At 41.9% G+C, this 22,214-nt stretch overlaps 1 protein-coding gene across 37 annotated transcripts in view; it reads right to left on the bottom strand.

Annotated features, from left to right (window-relative positions):
* The window catches only part of LOC119579214 (polypyrimidine tract-binding protein 1-like), a 117,664-nt gene that overhangs the window by 7,010 nt on the left and 88,440 nt on the right, over positions 1 to 22,214 (bottom strand). For 6 of the 37 annotated variants that reach the window (XM_037926947.1, XM_037926935.1, XM_037926924.1 and 3 more), the window contains 10 exons: positions 17,643 to 17,744; positions 15,355 to 15,504; positions 14,631 to 14,777; positions 13,988 to 14,128; positions 11,616 to 11,667; positions 10,777 to 10,835; positions 10,233 to 10,398; positions 2,676 to 2,741; positions 2,078 to 2,208; positions 249 to 282 (listed from right to left, as the gene is read on the bottom strand). In XM_037926947.1, coding sequence (XP_037782875.1) covers positions 249 to 282; positions 2,078 to 2,208; positions 2,676 to 2,741; positions 10,233 to 10,398; positions 10,777 to 10,835; positions 11,616 to 11,667; positions 13,988 to 14,128; positions 14,631 to 14,777; positions 15,355 to 15,504; positions 17,643 to 17,690 — 994 coding nt within the window. In that variant the 5' untranslated portion in view covers positions 17,691 to 17,744. Of the gene's footprint in view, positions 1 to 248; positions 283 to 2,077; positions 2,209 to 2,675; positions 2,742 to 8,544; positions 8,635 to 10,232; positions 10,399 to 10,776; positions 10,836 to 11,615; positions 11,668 to 13,987; positions 14,129 to 14,630; positions 14,778 to 15,354; positions 15,505 to 17,642; positions 17,745 to 22,214 lie in introns of all 37 variants that reach the window. The other 31 variants (XM_037926938.1, XM_037926917.1, XM_037926927.1 and 28 more) reach the window with 12 other exon arrangements.

Here is a 22,214-nt window from a genome sequence, read left to right as displayed (position 1 = left end):
TTAAAGTATGCTGGAAATGTCATTTAAAACTAATATAAAGTACTACTTTTAAAAATGACACAAGAGGTAAATAAAATTTATACTATATAAGGATGCAATACAAATGTGGATGTAGTAAAAGTTTTGCCAGATTTTCTCTCAACTTGAATGATAATAAAAAGAGACTGGATTCTATACTCTATGCTATAAAAAAGTAACAAGTGTACAACACACAGGGGTGCTGCACGTGCAATGACTGAGTGACGTACCGAAGAGGGTAAAGAGAGCGTCAGGCGTGACCATCTACAGTAGAGGAGAGTCGCGAAGGAGAGGCCAGTCCAGCAAGAAAGATGGAGTCCAGGGGGCACCACAGCAAGAGAACATAAAACACATCACGTTAGACACGACCCTCAGGTTCTGGCCATTGGTTGTGGGCTAATGTAGGGGGGCAGTAGTGTTGCTGGCCTGGTGCTGGCACTGACACCACATAACACCAACTATGTTGCCAACACTCTCTGACCACACTGCACACCTCACCACAAGACCGCATAACAACCATATAAATTCTGATGGCCTGGGATCACACACATTCTCAACAATTTTGCTAACTAGCTCTAGGACAAAATCCAACACTTGTCCCTGCCATAGACGGGTCCTTGAACAATGAGTGGGAGCAGTGGGAGTGTCAGAAGGTTAGTGTTGGCAGCATTTGGAGGTAGAGTGGAGTGTCTAGTGTTGCCAAAGACCAGCAGGGACCACTCTCTGGCACCAAGATCAAGCCCAATGGCAGCTCGGCAAAGAAAGGCAGCAGCACATTTAAGGTTCACTATGTAAAAGGGATGTTTTGCCTTGTCTTCTGCCCAGATTGGTAAAAAAAAAAATTAAAAAGTACTGGCATCTTGATCCAGAGAATGTCTTATTATTATTAAAAAATCCTGGGTAATGCATAACCACTTTGGAAAAAAGAAACGGGGGAGGGAGGTGGGGGTGGACTGGGAGGGGGGGGGAGGTATTAATAGTTTTAAAAAATGAACAGAAAAAGGGGGTGGGTGGTGGGAGAAGAAATAAATAAATATATTTACAGAAGGAGTTAAGAATTTTTCATCTCTTTTTAAAGCCAGGTATTAATAAGAACATGAAAAACAAGGTTATTACACATCCACCAGGATTTAACCATCAGTTAAAAGTTGCATGTAGCTCATATATATTATGTAAGCTGGGAAGTACTTTACAGTTTTATCTATAACAGATCAAGTGTATCCTAGGAGAAATTAAAACATAAATGCTGGGGAAAAATGCTTTACAATTCATATGGCACAGAAAAAAAAAATGGGTATGCCACTTTGTACAAAATCATAAGAAGGTATTACTGGCTATGGTGATGAGCTAATGGTTGAGCATACATGGCTTTTCACAAGGTACAAATTGTGATCACTGGGCAGACCCATGCTTGAATCACTCACGAGTGTGCTAGCATTTGAACTTAACAGGATAAATAGAGCAGCACATGCTTGCAATGCTAGAAAATTATTGGAGCAAACTGGGTTGAGAGGATCAAACTATAATAAGACTCCAGTGCAGCACTCTCGATTACTGCTGTGTCATCCAAGCAGAGGTCATGCAGCTGTCAAAATATCAAAACAGATGGTTTGAAAAGAGAGAAATTATAATACAAATGTTTACTATTACTTTAGAAGAAATAATAATTACAAAGTTTTCAGATAATCCATATGAATACCAATTTAGAAAAGAAAAAGTAAAACCTACAATACTCTCCCATTTCTTTCACCATCTGGCACTTCACTCAAAAAGTACCGAGTGAAGCACATTTTACAGCATAACTGATACATACATGTTTCACTTAACAGTATCAAACCAAGGAATTCATGAACACAGCATAAGCTTCAATCTGTATATATATATTATTTATATATAAATATATATATAAACTTCCTCACAATATTTATATTTCTGAACATTCTGCTAGACTGAAAAAACAATATAGGAGCAAAAAATGTCTAAAATAGAAGTAATCTGCATTGGCTTCCAAAAGCTATGGCAAACTAAAGTTGCTCTAACAGCAAGCAATTACACTGACCTCTTCATTCAAGTTGGACACGAGCAGAACACAGTTGGGTGAAGGCTGGCCTGGGAGACGGATGCCAGCAGCACCAAGGGCTGCAGCAGTTGGAGTTACACCCGCCAAGGGCATACCTGTAAACGGCATGCCTGCAACACACCATTTTCCTTCGTCAAACCCCTTATACTTTTTTTTTTTTTTTTTTTTTAAATATTGTGTAAACACTCCACAGTTAAGTTCATCAATGCTCTTGCAACATCATTTACATATACTACAATTTCAAAAAATTGAACACTTTAACTGAACAAACATCTTTATTACAATGCAAAGTTTAAATGCAAGATTTTTTTTTTCTTTGGGGAACTTTACAATTTCATCTCACTATTGCAAAGATACTTTAATGAATTCAACGTTCCTCTTCTAAAAATTAGCTGGTGCATAGAACTAAGGACAAGGGAAGGATGTAAAAACCAGGATCAATAATCCTGTAGAGAAAGTAAGAGAGCCTTTTATCAAATGAGAATAATGTAAGACTTGAAAAGACAGTTATGGAGGATCCCGGTTTTTCACCCTAATGTCAAAGCATAGCAGGTGCGCGTCTTCACATTTAACCTACCTGTCGGTGTAGCGTTCTCGCCAGTACGGTTCGGTAAGTTCAGATTAGGAGCTGAAAGAGAAGAAACTGAAACAGAGATAGTACACAGTGAGAGCCCAAGTCAGGTCAGTTTAAGACATGCTAACACAGGAACAGCTGACTATCACATTTCTAAAATGATGACAAGGGCTCAGCATTAGAAACAGTATGGCAGCAGTCCGAGGTAAGAGAGATAAAACATGTAGTGGTGGCGGCCAGTGAAGGCTCAGCAACACCGAGGAGTGTCTGCAGTGGGAAGCAATAAAGTGACCGGGAGTGACCCCAGACAGGTCCAGGAGTGACCCGAAACTAACCGGATCTTGGTCAGGATGAAGTGAACACAGGTCTAGTAGGCTAGAAAGAGAAAAAGCTGGGGGAGGGGAGGGGAGGGGAGGGAGGATAAAGGGAAATTCCTTCCATGTTTATGTACAGTTTTTTTTTTCTTTTCTTTTTGAAACCGGGATGAAAGGTTTACTAAGAGAGAGAGGATAAGGAAGTAAGGCTGAGTGTTTAACAAGACTATAGGAAGATAAAGGACTGATAGATACAAGGAAACTTATAGGTGAGTATGAGAGAGAAATACCCTTCCATCAAACCTAAATATTATTTGATTATTGTAATGGCATATGACAAAGAAATAAACTATATTAAAAATTATTAATTCAATATACCATTAAATAAAACAAATAATAGAGACCTACACAATTCAAGTACATTCTTTATATATTTATACATATTTAATATAACTTATCTAGGTTCAAGTTTCAATAATTTATATATACACATACACAAATACATATAAACATACCCTATATGTAATGTATGATCACACTAATATATATATATATATATATATATATATATATATATATATATATATATATATATATATATATATATATATATATATATATATATATAATATATATATATATATATATATATATATATATATATTTATATGTATATCAATATCATATATATATATATATATTTATATGTATATCAATATCATATATATATATATTTATATGTATATATATATATATATATATATATATATATTAGTAATATATCAATATCTAATATATATTATGTATATCAATATCTATATATATCAATATCTATATATATATCTATATATATAATTCTTTTATACATTATATGTATTAGAGAGAGAGAGAGACTGTGTGTGTGTGTGTGTGTGTGTGTGTGTGTGTGGTGTGTGTGTGTGTGTGGTGTGTGTGTGTGTGTGTGTGTGTGTGTGTATGTGTGTGTGTGTGTCTTTATGCATATATATATATATATATATATATATATATATATATATATATATATATATATATATATATATATATATATAAATTGTACACAAATTCATATACTCCCTTGTTAACACATACGCACATGTAGAACCAAACGGTGTTTAGGTAAAAAAAAAAAAAAAAAAAAAAAAAAAAAAATATATATATATATATATATATATATATATATATAATATATATATATATATATATATATATATATATATATATATATAAATAGATGAATAACACACAGGCAGGCAAAATAATAAAAATAGATGATCAACAGAAAAGCAAATACATAGCACAAATGTAAACAACAACCATTGTTTACATTCTGATCAAATGAGAAATAGGGGAGACAGGGGGAGAGGGGAGAATTAAAGAAAGGAGAGGGAGGGAGGGAGGGGGGAGGGGAGAGGTAGAGGTAGAGGTAGAGGGGGAGAGAGAGAGAGAGAGAGAGAGAGAGAGAGAGAGAGAGAGAGAGAGAGAGAGAGAGAGAGAGAGAGAGAGAGAGAGAGAGAGAGAGAGAGCATAAAACCTTTTATCTTTTATTTTATTATATATATATTTTAAAGAGAAACCTGTATAATTGATAAAACATTTATTATGGGAAAAAAAAAAAAAACTTTAATGCAGAAAAATAAAAATGTAATGTTTCATGGAGAGGGAGAGGGAGAGGGAGGTGGGGAGAGAGAGGAGAGGGAGAGGGAGGTGGGGAGAGAGAGGAGAGGGAGAGGGAGGGGGGAGAGAAAGAGAGGCGAGGCGAGGTGGGGAGAGAGAGGAGAGGCGAGGGAGGTGGGGAGAGAGAGGAGAGGCGAGGCGAGGTGGGGAGAGAGAGGAGAGGCGAGGCGAGGTGGGGAGAGAGAGGAGAGAGGCCGAGGCGAGGCGAGGGGGGAGGGGAGAGGCGAGGCGAGGTGGGGAGAGAGAGGAGAGGGCGAGGGAGGTGGGGAGAGAGAGGAGAGGCGAGGCGAGGTGGGGAGAGAGAAGGAGAGGGCGAGGGGAGGTGGGGAGTGGGAGAGAGAGGAGAGGCGAGGCGAGGTGGGGAGAGAGAGGAGAGGCGAGGGAGGTGGGGAGAGAGAGGAGAGGCGGGCGAGGTGGGGAGAGAGAGAGAGAGGCGAGGTGGGGAGAGAGGGGCAGAGAGAGGAGAGGCGAGGGGGGGAGAGAGGGGAAGAGGCGGAGGGGGGAAGAGGGAGGAGAGAGGAGAGAGGAGGTGGAGGGGGAGAGAGAGAGAGAGGAGGAGTGGGTGAGTGAGAGAGAGAGAGAGAGGTGTGTGAGTGAGAGAGAGAGAGAGAGTGTGTGAGTGAGAGAGAGAGAGAGAGATGTGTAGTGAGAGAGAGAGGAGAAGTGTGAGTGAGTGAGGAGGATGTGTGGAGGAGTGAGTGAGTGAGAGTGAGGAGTGAGTGAGTGAGTGAGATGAGGAGAGAGAGAGAGAGAGAGAGAGAGAGAGAGAGAGAGAGAGAGAGAGAGAGAGAGAGAGAGAGAGTGTGTGTGTGTGTGTGTGTGTGTGTGTGTGTGTGTGTGTTGTGTGTGTGTGGCGCGTGCTTGTGCATGTGCGCGTGCCCACGCGCATGATCATCACAGGAGCCTTATGAATAATAGTAGTAATTGTGGAGTGCCTACTATCTTTTGAACGGCTATAACCAATTAGTGTTTTCATGTTCAATGGAAGTTTCAGGCTGTGATGTTTCAGTGACTGAAGTGTGCATGTGCGTATGCATGGTACACACACTTCACTTGTAAAACAAACACACACACACACACACACATTTTCAGGACTTAAATCTCTCTAAAGGAGCTATTTCTATGGAATCTTAAGAGCCTTAAAAGAAATGAAAAGCTTGCAAGACTGGAATTCCCTGATTAAAAGGCAAACTGGATTGGAATTGCTGATGCTCGAGTGTTGGAATGTGAAGCTTGGACAGGTTATTGTTTCCTTATTTATTTGTTGTGGCTCAGGAAAGAAAGGAGCAATGGCCAGTTCAAGGCTCTCCCAAGAAAAATTTGAAGATGAGGACGTGGCTCTATGTACACAATATTTACTGGAAACATACATTAATAGAGAAAATGCTTACAAAACTGTCAAACATGCAAACAATCAGACCATCAAGTATAGGGTACACATGTATAACACATGTGCAAGCATTTACTCTCAACCACACAACCTTTCACCGACCCAACTCTTCTACTACATATAAATACAGTTAAGACATTATCACACTTTGCATAATCAGTCTGCATGAAATTAATATAAATTAACTGATCTGACCTCAGGCCCTTCCACTAGCATGTACTGTGTTCATTTCCAAGCTTCTGACATTTTTAATGTTTCTTAGCAACAGTCTATCACAAAAATGTGATAGTAAATCTTGGATTCTAAGACTGGTCCATAATGTTACAACCCATGCAGAGGCATAAGGTCATATGAATGGACACTTGAAATGATACATCAGCTCCATGGCTTGTGAAAGGGTGCCTTTCTTGTATTTTTTTATACCTTTATCTTTTATCAATTACACCATATCAAAAGAGAAATGGTACAATATTGTAAATAAATGTAAATATATATATTATATATATATATATATATATATATATATATATATATATATATATATATATATATATATATATAAATATATATATATATATAAATATATATATATATATATAATATATATATAAATATATATAAATATATAAATATATATATAATATATATATAATATATAATTATATATATATATATATATATTATATACATATATATAATCCTAGCTTATCAAATACTGAACAGGACTCATTAGCAAAATGCAAATTCCAATCTAGCTCACTAAATTTCAAACTCTTGTCAGTTCCCACCACTTGATATGCTCAAGGATTAAATATGATATTCTCTGTATCAGGACCACAAGCTCTCAATATTTTTACACAAAAGTTTGAATCTGCAAAGCCAGAATTATTGATAAATAACAAATACAAATACAAATTCACACAAATATCAAGTCAAGTAAGGCCAAGTAAGTAAATGACTATATAAACCAAATAAAGACAGGAGTCTAATGAACATTGTACAAAATCAGAGGAAATAAAATTTGCACAAGTGTGAAAGAATAAATGTTTATACTCTACAGTTGGAAGTTATTAACTATCAATAAACAATGAGCAAATTAGTTACCACATTGACAGTTATTAGGAGCCGACGGATCTTATCAAAATAAGGGGGGGGGGGGGGGACAATACACTATCAATAATTCGGCAAAAGATTAAGAAATACAAAAGTTAAAATCAGCATTGTCTACATACATATGTACACATTTAGTGTTGATGTGCTTTTCCATATATATAACTCGATTCTATATAAACACAAATCAAATACCTTGTCTATGCATGTAAGATTGAATGTTTGTGTGAGCACGTGCAGCACTTGAGAAAAATTATAAAGTTAGATTGTCAACTATAAAATAATTAATATATACATGTACATATATACACATGCATGTGCATATACATGTACATATATACACATGCATGTGCATATACATGTACATATATACACATGCATGTGCATATACATGTACATATATACACATGCATGCATATACATGTACATATATACACATGCATGTGCATATACATGTACATATATACACATGCATGTGCATATATACATGCATGTGGCACGCACAACTATATGTATGCAGATACGAACAAATATTCTTGGCTAAATGACTGGGAGAAATTTGAGGAAAGATTCAGTGCATGCTTATGCTGTTTAGGGTCTTCCATGAGCCTTTATGGATATTAGACTGCTACTTTCCTGAATCCTTCAACTTTCCCCTTCACGAAACACAAGAGCACTGAAATGGCTACTGTTTTCTACTTCACCTAAATGTCATAGAACACAGAAACATGTAACAGTTCTTGCTTCACAATCCAACATGCATCAATAGTACAAGTTCCATTTCTTTTCTTTTTTTTCTCTCTCTCTCCCCCACTTAGCAAACTGACCATGTGCGCTAAATATGGCCTATTTTCTAGAAGCCACAGTGATCCCATGAATGGGTTCCCTGCAGCAACTTTATGTGTACATATATAAAATAGAGGTTTTTGATATAAAATATAAAAATTATATAAAAAAGTGGTGAATCAAAAAATAATGATTGACGACAGACTTCATTCCTCACAATTATATCAAGCTGTCATTTCTAGCCTTGGCCTTACTATGTAATAATATTAGTAATAACAAAAAGCATATGGTACCACCCACCACCAACCACTGAGGTTCCCCTTAATGAACTTTACTCTCCCAAGATGTAGCCTGTTTGCATGTTTAATGACTTCATGATTATTCTTCATAAACTCTAATCTGTACTTTGATCTGAATGTTGCTACAGCCACATTTACAAAAAGGACAACATATGTAACCCAAGCAACGAGGGACACAGATTAAAGACTTGCTAGGCAACAAGCAGGTCACGACATGGGAGTAGAACTGTAAGGGGGGTGGTGAAAGTGGCAGCAGTGTTAATCGTGCAGTACCGTACCTCCCGCAGGTGAGGCCCCATAGGCAGCGGTTAGCGGCGACGAGAGTCCATGCATTGCAGCAAACGGGGAGGCTAGCACACCGGGGGCACCTACAATATTGATAGCACACCCTGAGGCTGGGTCCACGAGCCCCTACCACACACACACCCTCTGGCAGGGGAAAACTGTCTCTACTTCCAGCCAGAATCATACAATCCCTCATCACAAAATGAAAAAAACACAGGATCTTAGAATTCTGAGGACAAACAATTGTAAGGATCAATAGTCCCCAACTGAGCAGTGACCTCAAACTTTCTAACATTTGGACTGTCTTTTTTCCATTTACCAGTGCTGCTCAGATAAAGCAGCATACTGGGATGGGCTTCAATAGGTGAGCAGAGACCGCTGTTCCCACAAGACCCCTAACTAACACAACAACAGTGCACAACTAACAACATGCCCACATACACCCATCTGGTACTCTATGTCAAGTACTAACTGCTCTCTCTCGCTCTCTGAATCTACTTTGCTGATAGTTCTACATTTGGATTAGTGCAAATAAAAAAGCTCTTTAACTGACTGCTTCTGTGAATCCCAACAGCTACAATTTGTAATTAGATAAGCATAGCTTCCAACCTACAGAAGCTTTGGGTCAAGTATGAGGGCGAGTGTGTGCCAGTGTGTGTTAGACAACGGTGGTCACGTGCACTCGGGTCATGTGTGGCAGAGGTGCTGCTACGTACGGACATCACAGGGTTTACCCTCCAAACACCACAAAACTCAATAAAAACCAACACACACAAAATCACTTTTCTTTGTTTCCAAAAGTGTCCCCTTTTCTTCCAAATCAACTGGACTACTGTGGTTTTTGTTCAGTTTTGGGGAGGCTGCAGGAAACCAATGGGTCACCCTTTTAATGGCATTTTCTCTCTCATCTTTCTAAGGATGAAATTCTGGGGATTACATAGGGACTGTTTTGGAAAGGTTTTTGGAGTAAAAACAAATACAGTAATAAAAAAAAAAATCATAAAAAACAAAAATATAATCAAACCCCTGATATAGCTAAATCAAAAATATATTTATCAAAATACTGAGGCAGACAAAAAAAAAAAATAATAATAATAATGATAAGAAAAAATAATCAATAATAAATAATTAAAAATCTTTAGTTCTTGTCCTGATTAGTCTTTCTTTTTTTTTGTCTTGTACTGTAAATCACAATGTTTGTGAAATCAAATAAATACGGTATATAAAAATCAACGAAAAACGCAATGGGAAATGTCCAGCAGTGGACAGAGGAATGGAGAGGAAAAGTTGGTAAGCAGTCTGGTAGAAGAGAAGAGGGGGACAGGCTGGTGAAGTCTGGGGAAGAGGAGTCCAGAAGAGAGCAGATTGGGGTCCACCTCAGCCCACACCAGTCAAACTCAAGCCATGGCAAAAGCCTCAACATCTTACGTTAGTCTTATCTACTTCTAACAAAGGTCAACTTCCTTTCTAAAGAAAAAATATTAGGGCTGCAGCACAACCATCTTGATTAATGTTCACCTATTTACATCAACTTTGGCAAGAGTGTGACACGGTGCTGGATTTATTGGTGAATAAATGGGCCACTTTGCATGCAGGGTGGCCCACGTGGGAAGCAGCCCACATTGCGTGCAGGGAGTGGCCCGCTTGTTGACCACACTGCAGAGCAGGCCAGGCCACTTACCACCAATAGCCAAGGCAGAATCCAGGGCAGGATCGCCTGTTGGAAGGTTAGGGTTGGTGTAGTCTCGAGACTTGTCATTGTTGTACTTCACATTAAGGTTGCTCAGCTTGCTGTACTCAATTCGGAGGGTGCAGCATGCATTGTAGATATTCTGGCCATCCAGTGTCTGTTTGTATAGAAATAAAATTAAGATGCATCATGATGTGTGTACTGCTTTATATTATCTACTATAGGTGAAAACCTTTTGATATTACTATCATTTCACTGATATTACTTTCTTAAGCTATGAGGGGTTAAATATTGTAAAAACACCTTTTCAGTACATAGCATGATTCCCGGAATCTATGATGAAAGTAAGTAAAATCTTAAAAACAATGATAGCAAAAAAAAAATGTAGAGGCTATTAAATTTTTAAGCATAGAATTTTATTGGTCTCTTAGATATCTGTAACTCTTAAAAACTATTCTACGAGATAAACAATACCTCAAAGCATGAATTTTTTTTTTCAAGATCTCTCTCATTTTGATACACAACTTGGTCTTACCATTTTGGCTGCCTGAGCTGTGACAACATCGGGATACTGGATAAGAGCTTGGAATGTGTCTGAAAGAAAGAGAAAGATTTATGTACAAACCTGATCCGTATCAGTAAATAGACACCACCTAACTATTTATAATCTCGGTCATGTACTCATCATAGTTAATTTCCCTACTGTCATTTCTTATCAAATCCTTTGTCTATTAAAAACTGACTAATGATCCTAAACACGTCATTGGATGCCCCCCCTCAGTCATACACATTTTTAAACCTAACAAAGAAGCTGACAATTAGAAACTTGCTTGTGGGCACCTCCTAACAGCATAATGAAATGCACTAAAATAAAGTATGAGGGCAGTGGTGGCAGTAGGAAGGCGGCTGGGCAAGTGACTGATAAACATGCTGGCGGAAATAGAACCAAGATAAACATGCCAGCCATCTGGTGCTCTCTTCCTTACTCTATTCCCTTTGCTTCAAACCAGGTACTACAGGAACTGCCAAACACACAAAAAGGTACCACACATACAAAATTGTAATATTTACTGACAAAAAAATAGCTCTGACAACTATTTGGACAAGAAAATTTTTTTAGTACACAGAATGAAGTTGGAACTGTTCTTGTGTTACTCTAATGATTTGTCACTGAATTCCTATTTCATAAGATTCATAATTCCTGAATCTAGTTCTCAAACCTAAACTCATATAAAGTGTACACTCCCTACAGAATAGTAACAATGCAGAACCCATTAAATTAGACAAATGTATAACTAATACAATTGCTGAATATGGAAATTGATACACTTAATCTTGTACAACATAATAAACAAGTCTTAGTAAAAAACTTACTGTTTTTCGTGAAGGTGACAATCTTGAGCACTTTACCAACACGTGAGAAGATCTGGAAAGTATTGTTAAAAAATAGTTTAAAAATATTACATCAATTCACCATATTGCTATGAATGGAAAACTAAACAAACAACACACACACACACACACACTTAAAATAAATAACCACTGTCATATCTCTACTTTAACTGACATTGTTTTGAATCTGGTGGTTGACAAGTTTGTCAGAAAGCCACTCTTGAAGTAAAGGCTCTTAGGATATTTCATTATGGAATGGTTTATTTTTCAGGAACATGGGGGTGAAAAAGGGAAAGAGGGAGCTAACAAAAGAATGTGAGGGAAGGAGAGAGGAAGATGATGGCAGAGGTAATAGAGGATGAGAGAAAATTGATAAGGAAGCACTTTCTCTATCACCTTTTTCATATTGAAAAACAAAATTTGGTGTGGGTGGGAGGAAGTGAACAACCCATATTCCATAAAAGCAACTTGTAGTCACTAAAATGGTCATAATAACTGGCAATGACAGTTAACATAGCAAACTCTTACACTACCACTACCAACTTGCTCTCATACTGTACACCCACCCCAGCTCACACAATATGTTTAATTAAGCATAAATGAACGAACGCTGCGCACACCGCTCAACACCTGGAGACCAATTATCAACTGACTTCAAGAGACATCTTCAAATGTCTCTCTCATATTGCACATGAGGAAATTCATTGTCATTTGAAATGAGGAATGTAAAATCATCATTGAAGAATGTACTTGCGGGGATCCTTCCAACTCCCCCTCCCCAAAGTATATTGTACATTAGTGTGCAAAATCTGTTGCATTTTTATATGAACATTACTTTGTGTTACAGATCAAAGGATACTGAACAATTCCTCTGCTTCCAACTATCTTTTCCAAAGGCAAGAATATCAAGTATGATTACATAAATAACTGGACTACAGAGCTATTATGAATATTTAAAAGAATATTGATTTCTTTATAGACCAATTTCTATGATGTCTCACACTGGCAACAAATCACTTTATATCCTAGATTCACTAGCAGGCTGGGTTCACTGCCAATTTCTAATCAACTAGCCCTTGAGCCATGGACAAACCACCCTTAAATTCTCTAAACTAATAATAGACCATTAAACTGACAATAAGCCAACAAACTCCACTTACTATTAGTGTAGGTAAGAAAGGAAAGTTTTAAAGAAGCTTAAAACAGAAAATAGATAAAGCAGAGTTCCATATAAATATAAATACAAACAAATATAAATATAAACACACACGCACACACTCATTTTCACTTAGAATGTATAAAAATACAAACTCCTTGTAAACATGCACAATGGTTAACTGCAATTACATTTTATTCCTTAATTTAGAAATCCACCAAAATCTTGCACCTGGAGTACCGATTATTTTCATTTCTATAATGGATGTGGATTCGTAAACAACCAGCGAAGGCATTACCGCCGAATGTCAGTTATAATGACCTCGGACACGTCTTACTTCCGCTTCGGCTGACGGTGACCGCGGGAGAGTTCAACGACTTTCCGGCTACAGTCTTTTCAGTGTGTACAAACGTTCGTGAGTGCGAAGCATTGCTCAAGTAAAATGCGTCTCCATGTCTTGCATCTGAGTTTCCGTCATTCAATCCATTAGGACAGCACAGCGGGAACTTCCCCCAATAGCTGACGGCAATCTTGAGCCCTCGTATACTCAAAAACACTCGTATATATTCTGCTCGAAACACACGACCTGCAAGCGTTTGCTTTTGAGAAGCACGCACTCTCGCTCCTCTAATATTCAATAGATTGCGCATGGAGCCACGAAAAATGCTCTTTATAAGTGATTTGTAGATCAGTCGAATCTGACAAGCTGTATGGTTATGAGTGCGGGGAGGTGGTAACCAAGGTGGTAACCAAGGTGCATGCATTAATGTATAATGGGTACGGAGCGAGGTGCGGGTCGTGTAGGTACGGTGTGAGGTGCTAGGCAGGTGCGGCCCGGTGTTATCGATCCGCACCTGAATTCACCACTAACATGCACCAAATATCCAGAAAGTCTGTTCAAAAATATAATGGACCTGAAGGGAAAGGTGTTTCCGAGGGAATATACACCGGAAGTTGAAATCGATTGTAAAGGTGATACCGAATATTCTTCATTCTGGAGTTCTTGGCGAAATAGTTGCCATCCCATACACATCATGTGTGGGATCGACGCTTTTGGTTACTAGCTCGGAAAAGGTTAACTCGGCCAAGTGAATCGAGGGTCAGTCACAACTAACGAATGATACGAATTCCGGAAAAAAAGGGTGGTCGGTCACCCACGCATACTCTCATCAAGCAAACTGGGAAAAAGGCAACTTACCTGATACAGGACATCAAGGGTGACTGGATAGATCATGTGCTCGACAATGACCCTGAGCACAGTGTTGGGACCGCCCTGAGTGTCCGTCTGATTGACCAGGGCCTGAGCAGCCTGCAGCGCCGCCTGTGCACTAGGGTTCTGCTGGGAGATCAAACATTCATATTTTCACTGAATGACACAAGGAAAGGCACTCATTGTAAAAGATTGGAGATGTGTAAAAGGCGAGCTACTTCCGAACTCGTTCGTTGGCATAAGCTCCCCATTTTACAAAAGCCACATTTACGATATGCATTACTACATGCGCTGCAATTCTGAATGAGACCTCTAAACTTGTTACATAGTAATTCCTTGCTGGTAGGTATTCCGTAAGAGCTAACCCTCAATGACCCTGACATTTTATCTAGTGTAACACAAGGCATTGGGATGGGAATTTTGTTGGTTTGGATGAATGAATCTGCAAACAACAACATTAACATCCCCGTGTCCCTCCCTACAATCTGGCCCACACCAGGATGTGCGCATATGCACACGTGCTGTTCATGTGAAATGCCCCTTTCCTTCCGTGCAGCTCCACGTCTACCAGTAATATCATCATCTGCTTGTGGCGAGGAAGTTACACGTGGAGTTGCGAGTCAGGACTCACCGCGTTTGAGTGAGTCTGGTCGGTCTTAAGCTCCTTGTGGTTGGAGAACTGGACGTAGACGGCGCGGCCACGCAGCTGGGCGGTGCAGTTGGTGAAGTAGTTGACCATTGTGGTTGCACTAACTTCATCGGACATCTCCAAGAAAGCCTGCGAATAAGAACGGGGGAAACGGTGTAATGAGATAAACAAGCAACAAAAAATCCGAACGCAGACGAGGGGGAATTACATAATCAGAGGGAAAAGCGAAGTCAAATTGGGACTAAATCAAGGGGAGGAGCTAAAAACTGTTAGAAGAATGATTGCATGCAAAAATTTAAGTTAAAACGGGACAATGAAACGGGGAAAAGGAAAGAACGGAAGTCAGGAAACTAACGAACCGACAATATAATCAATGTAAAAACAAGCGGTTAATATTTACCTATTTGTTTCCTCTTATCCAAACTATAAAAACGATCCTCTAAAAAAAACACCGGCTAAAATAAGAAGCATTTCCCTCCTCTAGAAGCAAAGCAAGGTCGAACACGTCCAGGCAGATCAGATGACCTGCCGCGCACGAGGTCGCCACCGAGCCGCAGCGGCTGGCAGCGGCGGCGACCTCCGTGACCATCGACCAGTTAATCAAAACCTGCCTTGCGTCAAAACCACACGACTTTGGGAGACGATACGGCGTTTTAACATTTTTCACGCCTTATTTCTTGCATTCCATTCTTCGAGAGTTACTTACCTGGTTCTTGCCCTTGAGCACGAGCACGTTGGTGACCTTGCCGAAGGGAATACCCAGGTGGACGATCTCCGCCTCGGTGACCTCGTTGGGAATGTTGCGGATGTGGATCACGCGGGACGGCGCACCGGGGTTTTTCGTGTCCAACTTGACCTGCAAAAGCGAAAGGTAGAACAGGGTTAATATCCAACAAGAGCAAAATCTAAATACAACCAATATCACACATTTCAACCCTTCCCTCCACTACCCGCTCCCTCTCCCTCTCTTCCACACCAAGCTTCCATAAGGGATAAAGATTAACGGCCCTGCAAATACAGCTCCCTTTGTTGGTACTGGCAAGAACGAATGGCCGCGGAGGGAACGTCTGCTGCTCGTAACCATCTCCTCCCCTTCACTTGTATCTAACACCGCGCCAAACATTTTCTAAACTGAGCACTGGATTCATAAGCTTGTGTGCAAGTGACAAAAAATGCTCTTCCTGTTTTGACGTCTTGCAACCGAAATGAGCTCGAGCTGGCTTCGACTTGTGTTTTGAAATTCTAACATCCCTCTCGTTGCATATACAAATGCAGATCTAGTTCTATTTTGGGCCAAAAATGTTAACGCCTTCAACAAAATAATCACCGGCCCATGGAACGGCTGCGTTGCCCTCACTGTACATCGCTAGTTTGACCAACTACAATGAACGAAGACCAGGGGAGGCAGGAGAGCATGCAAAGCTTCCCACGAAAGGGCACCACCAGCATCGCCTTATCTGTTATGCTCGGTGGACACAGCACGGGAACGGTTGGCCCTCGAGTCTCGTAACTACAGCGCCGTGGAAATGAGGGCTATCACTCCTCCTCTCCTCCCTCCTCTTCCTCGCCGTCCTCCTGTTCTCATCTGCCTCATCACCACTTCCTTCATAATCTGAGTGTGTGTGTTTGATGAACACCGAACCCACACACGGGGGGACGATTTAATAAGGTAACCCCTTTTAGAATACAACAAAACTAGCCCCAGAATAAAAGCAGCAAAGCCGACTATTACCGAGTGTCCCTCGTCACTCCGCTAATATAAGAATTACACACGAAACCACTGGTCCAAGCAAGTACAGCAAACACGGATGCTTCACTACACAAAAAATTAAGATTAACGTAGTGTGATGAAAAAACAAGGTGGTCATGAACCCGACACCCATCACGTGCACCCACGGATACCTTATTTCACTCCCCCTAGTGAAGTCACGCATCCATGTAATCTACCCGAGCCAGGTGGATATGGAAAACCTCAAAATGACATCCGCTCGCATTATCGAATTTCAAGAAAAATATCTAGATTGATACACGACAAAACAAGGATCCTGCTCCTGTTCAGACCTTATTAAATTCAGATATAAGACAGACAGACAGGCATGCCCTCTCTAAGCCTACCACTGCCAAGTACTTATAGCTCCAACATGGAGATCTATCCCTAAAGCAGCCACCCAAAAGCCCCGACATACGACTGCTGCATAAAAAAAATCTTCCTACTGTGAGTAGGTTTTGACTCAGGAAAAGTAATGAAAGAAAGAAAAGGGGAACAACAAGGGAGGAGGGGCGTGTGGCGAACGCGGGCGGCATGCTGGATCCAAGGCACCCGGCGATTCCCAAGCTGACCGTTCTCACCGGCACATGGACATGAATCCTAACATTATATTCATGAAGCATAGAAGACAAAGCACGTTGTTTAGTTCTCCCCATTTACCTAGAACATGTATCCAAACAGCAACATAAATAACTAGGGGGTTACGAGGTATAAATGGGTTACCAATTAGCGGTATTTATGCTAACCGATTCAATCAAAATTTCCGTGATTTTACTAGGCACTATCATTAGTGACATAATAGTAATTATATATACACACTCCCAGTAACTAGTGCTTGCTTTTGTTCATTTTTAATAGCAAAGAAATGTTATAAAAAAAAGATTCTCCTAAAACGACAATAAATGGGGCACTCCCACAGGACAATGCCATCATCTACCTATGATGTATACATGCCGTTCCTACCACCCCGCATTTACAACCTATTCGGAATCCCCGCCAGTACCTGTCATTCACAAACGTTCTAAGTTGCAGACGCGATGGTTGGACTTGCCAAACTCTACTAAATGAGCGGCTGCTGCACCAACCCCTTCAGGTCGGACCCGACGACCTTCCCTCTCCCCTCCCTTCGCCCGCACTGCTGCTGGGTCTACGCGTGTTCTTTGTTCCATGAGAGAGAGAAAGTGAAAAAAGGGCATGTACAGTACAAGAGAGCGTGCGGCTCTTACCTTTTTGGCGTCATTGTTGTTGTCGGCGTGGTTGGGCGCAGGACTCATAACGGAGCCATTGCTCACCGCCCCGGTCTGCGCCAGCAGCTCATCAGAGCCACGCTGGAAAAGGAAAAAAAGGCACAAGTTAGTGTCAACTATTAACTTGAAATTTGAGGAATAGGTTTCACCCGCGCGTGTGTGTGTGTGTGTGTGTGTGTGTGTGTGTGTGTGTGTGTGTGTGTGTGTGTGTGTGTGTGTGTGTGATGTTGGGTAAGTGCAAGGAAGGGAAAAGTAATGGGGAAGAAAACGATCGAGAGAGAGAGAGAGAGAGAGAGAGAGAGAGAGAGAGAGAGAGAGAGAGAGAGAGAGAGAGAGAGAGAGAGGGTGGGGGGTAGGTGAAGAAGTGAGGAGAGGAGACTAGACAGAATGTGTAAGGCAGGGAGGGAGGGAGGAAGAGAGGGCGATAGGTGGGCCACGATCGATAATCAACAGGTTGTCCAAGGAGTGAACAACACCTCTCCACACCACGCTACCCTCGGTTACACCGAAATGTGCACATCCAATATTTCCGCCGACGTCACCGCAGCTTACCCCCACAGCCACGCCTCGACTACGCCTAAGAGTTTCCATTATCCCGGCTTTTGTAACGAGACCTGATTACCGAACCTCCATCGACATCTCGCATCATCAACGGATGCTCTCCGCCCTAATGCACGCTACAGCTACGCCTTTCGCCCACGCTCCTTGGGACACGGGACTTTGCGATGCGGCGATGCTGAATAGATTCGCTTGCAAACCTCGTGCAGAAGATGAAGAAAACAAATTCTATGACGCTCCAACTAAAACTTAATAGAGTTCATGTCAGACGAAGAAAGGAACAAAGAAATAGTAGTCCGAACTTGAGCGCTTTCGGAGGTCTTGAAGCTGTTCCAATATTTGAACTTCTTGGCGTCACTACTGACACAACATCGCATGCTGTGCAAAACAAACAATGCGGAGCAACAAACATTCAGTTGACGGAAGCGATGAAACCAACTTGATACTATTACGCCATTCTAATTTTGTCGTTTGCTTGCGGTAGTGGTTTGCTACCAAGAAGTTTATTTCAGAGCAACTATTGCCTCAAAACTTCTCTCACCCTTACAAACTGCGAACGGATCGAGGTAATTCGATTTCCCCCCAAAAGTACAGGAGGGCGCGAGGCTCGAAATGGAAATACGAAGGCAACACATACAAGCTGATGCAGAAGGCAGGATCAATATCACCTCAAGCCTAAACCAGATTTGGTCATTAACCTTAAGATCAATACATTCCCCTCCCCCTCCCCCTCGCCTTTGCCAGCAACGACTGTCCTAGAGCATGTAAGGATACTTCAGAGCGTGCGTGCGCACTTGAGTACGGACGGGGCAAGAAATACAAAGAAAACATTCTGAAAACCACGGGCGACCACAACAGACTACTACTGCCTATTTCAGGAATGTCCCTGTAAACAATACGAGCGTGTCAACATGAACCGGGCCTGCGTGGCTGCTGTATAGCAGACGCACACGCAACGCACAAACGAAAACCTAACAACGCAAACAAAAGCATAGACCAACTATTCGAGGACTAATGAGTAAGCAGGAACCGGAGACAGAGGAGACGGAGGCTGCGGCAATAATTGCTGGATTACCTGATGTTAGCATATGGATGCTGCTCCCAGCAATTACCTGCGGATTATATCCCGGGGAACAGCGGCGAGGAGGGGGAGATGCCTCTTCTACGATATTGGGTACTGCTTTATGTGCGTTAATGAACTACAACCGGCCCGTAATACCCCATCCGTGACGGCGTTATTAACTAATATACCATAGAGAATGCACTCTTCATGGAGAGCCGTAGCAGCTTCCGGACAAGGACAGACAGACACACACGATTATAAACTACAAAAAGTTAAGAAATCCTAAAAAATGAAATCGTTTGAAGCTGATGTACCGTGAGATATGATAATCGATCTGGTAACGAGATCTGCTGCAACACTTCACGGGATACATGGCCATATAAATAAATATATGCATCAAACAAATCATTTTTGGACCCGGATTCATCCCCTGTATTCTCCATCCTCTCCTCTCCCCACCGTGTCAACCAGGGTTTGAGGTAAGAATTTCCACGCGTCAATTTAAAGTGTATTCTCCCTCGTGTTGGTGTAGGGGGAAGAAGGGTGAGGGCTAGATGTGGGAAGGGATAAGTCAAAGAGGGGGAGGGGGAGGAAGGAAGAAAGGGAGGGAGAGAGAGGGGAGGGGAGAGAGAGAGAGAGGAGGGGAGAGGGAGAGAGAGAGAGAGAGAGAGAGAGAGAGAGAGAGAGAGAGAGAGAGAGAGAGAGAGGAGAGAGAGAGAGAGGGAGAGAGAGAGGGAGAGGAGAGAGAGAGAGGAGAGGAGAGAGAGAGAGAGAGGGGGGGGAGAGAGTTTACGAACGACCAGCGCGAAGCTCCACCACCGTCATAGCGCACCAAGCACACTTCCCTCCCCCCGGCGCGTCCTTCCCCGGCGAGAGACATTAACCCATTCCCAAGACAACCGAGTCAGCTGACAGCATCGCCGTCGTTCGGTTGGACACGCAGCCCGAGGGAGAAGCCGCCACCGCCGCCGTCGGTACCCGGTTGTTGCAGTCAACGACCCCGGCGAACCACACTGAAGGACGCGCCTATCTATCTGGCAGATTTCCTCGAGATATTTTTCCCGCACAGAGAAGGGGCGAGAGAGAGAGGGAGAGAAGGAAGGAAGGAAGGAAGAAAGAAAAAGAAAAAGGGGGGAGGGGAAAGAAGGAAGAAGGGAGGGAGAGGGGGGAGAAGGGAGGGAGAGGGGGAAGGAAGGAAGAAAGGAGGGAAGGAAGGAAGGGAGAAAGGAGGGAGGGAAGGAAGGAAGGAAGGGAGAGAGAACCGAAACTGTTCGCGACATTCCTCCCCTATCAATCCACTGCTGGAACTCTGCCAACACCTTCCAGGGGAGTCACGATCCTCTCCTCGGCCCGGGCGGAGCAGCGTCCTACCGGAACTCGCTCGCTGCTCGTCCGTTCGTTCATCCGTTCGCTCGCCCCATCGCAGCAGCAAAAGCAGCAGAAGCGACGGCGGCGGTAACAAGGACCCCTTTAAACCCTTCGACAACGGACACGTTTTCCTTTTCCGGATGCGCTCGAATGAATGACGCGGCAACAACTCCCCAATCTGAACAGGCCAAACACAAGACAAACGTCAGAAAATGGCATAATAGATTTTAAACAATATCCAGAAGATTGTCTAAGAAAGTACAATAATAAGAAACAACCAACAATCTTCTCTGCGCGACGTAATTCAGCAGGAGGAAGAGAAATTTCGGTTTGGTGAGAGCGGCTCGACAGAACGGTCCACCTTGAACTTGACCTCACTCCGCGACGGGCCAGTACAGGAAGCCGCCGCCATTAAGATCCTAAGCCAACACTTTAATGAACATATGCAGATATGCGTGTAAATGTAATTACACTGAAAATGAATGAATAAATATATTATATACACACATGTATAATTGTGCCTATATATATATATATATATATATATATATATATATATATATATATATATTATAAAATCACATTCAAACAGCGTCAGTGGCATATTTTACATGCCACAGCATACCGCCGTCTTAATCTACCCGCTGTTGGCATGGTTTAAAACAATGAACGACAACCTTCCGTCTCGCTGAGCGTGCACGTGCATTGCAAGAATTTATCTCGTTAAGATGAGCGGGTTGTAAGAGGCTGCGGTCGGTTAGACTACGCCAACAACAACCAAGAGCGTGCAATGAGGGCGAGTGGTTGAAGCTCGGCCGGAAGTGGAGTGTGAGCGTCAAGCCACATTGGTCGTGTTCAACATATGGTCCAAACGTATTGTCGGGTTCTTTCCACTGCTCTTGTGTGCTCGAGTGCATGCTGGAGGATGGGCGTGTCTCTCATTCGCTCACAGACAAGCACCTTGCAAGCATGAATTCACTCGCTCGAGGTAATGTGGCACAGTTTTTACCAGCGCCGCGTCTGTCGGAAGGCGAGGCCTCGCGTTCGGCCTGCCAGGACGCCATCTGTCGCGCTCGTCGTTCATTCACTCCAAGGATGCCGCCGCTGTGGCTTCTCTAATCACCACCTCAGATTTAGGTATACGTTACTCCTTTTATTCCAATAACATCTGACGCATGGAAACTGCGAGGATAAAATCGAGAACAGAAATTAAAATAATACAATGACTTTCCTAGTAATTGTGGGACGAGGAGTGTGAGCCGAGGCTTGGGAACGAACAGGTAGTGATCCCTTGGAGTAATGTCCCGCCGTCACGCCCCCCCTCCCCCCCCCCGCACCTAACTGCCGCGCCGCTTCCTTCAAGAACTCAAAAACAAGCCTAAAGTTCCTCAAGTATCACCCCACAGCCACCGCTCGCACCTCAGACATCGATTATCACCGTCAAAAAGCTGCCTCATTAATCCTTTCCGCGGACACTATAGGACGTGTAATTACCGGAGTCGCTGTGGACCAGATGCGAGCCAATGTTCGGTGGACGATAATTAATAACCTAACCGACTCTC

The sequence above is a fragment of the Penaeus monodon genome, chromosome 12 (assembly GCF_015228065.2).
Source record: "Penaeus monodon isolate SGIC_2016 chromosome 12, NSTDA_Pmon_1, whole genome shotgun sequence".
NCBI classification, from domain to species: domain Eukaryota; kingdom Metazoa; phylum Arthropoda; class Malacostraca; order Decapoda; family Penaeidae; genus Penaeus; species Penaeus monodon.
Note: the sequence above shows the minus strand (reverse complement) of the source record. Positions and strands in the feature narration are given on the sequence as shown.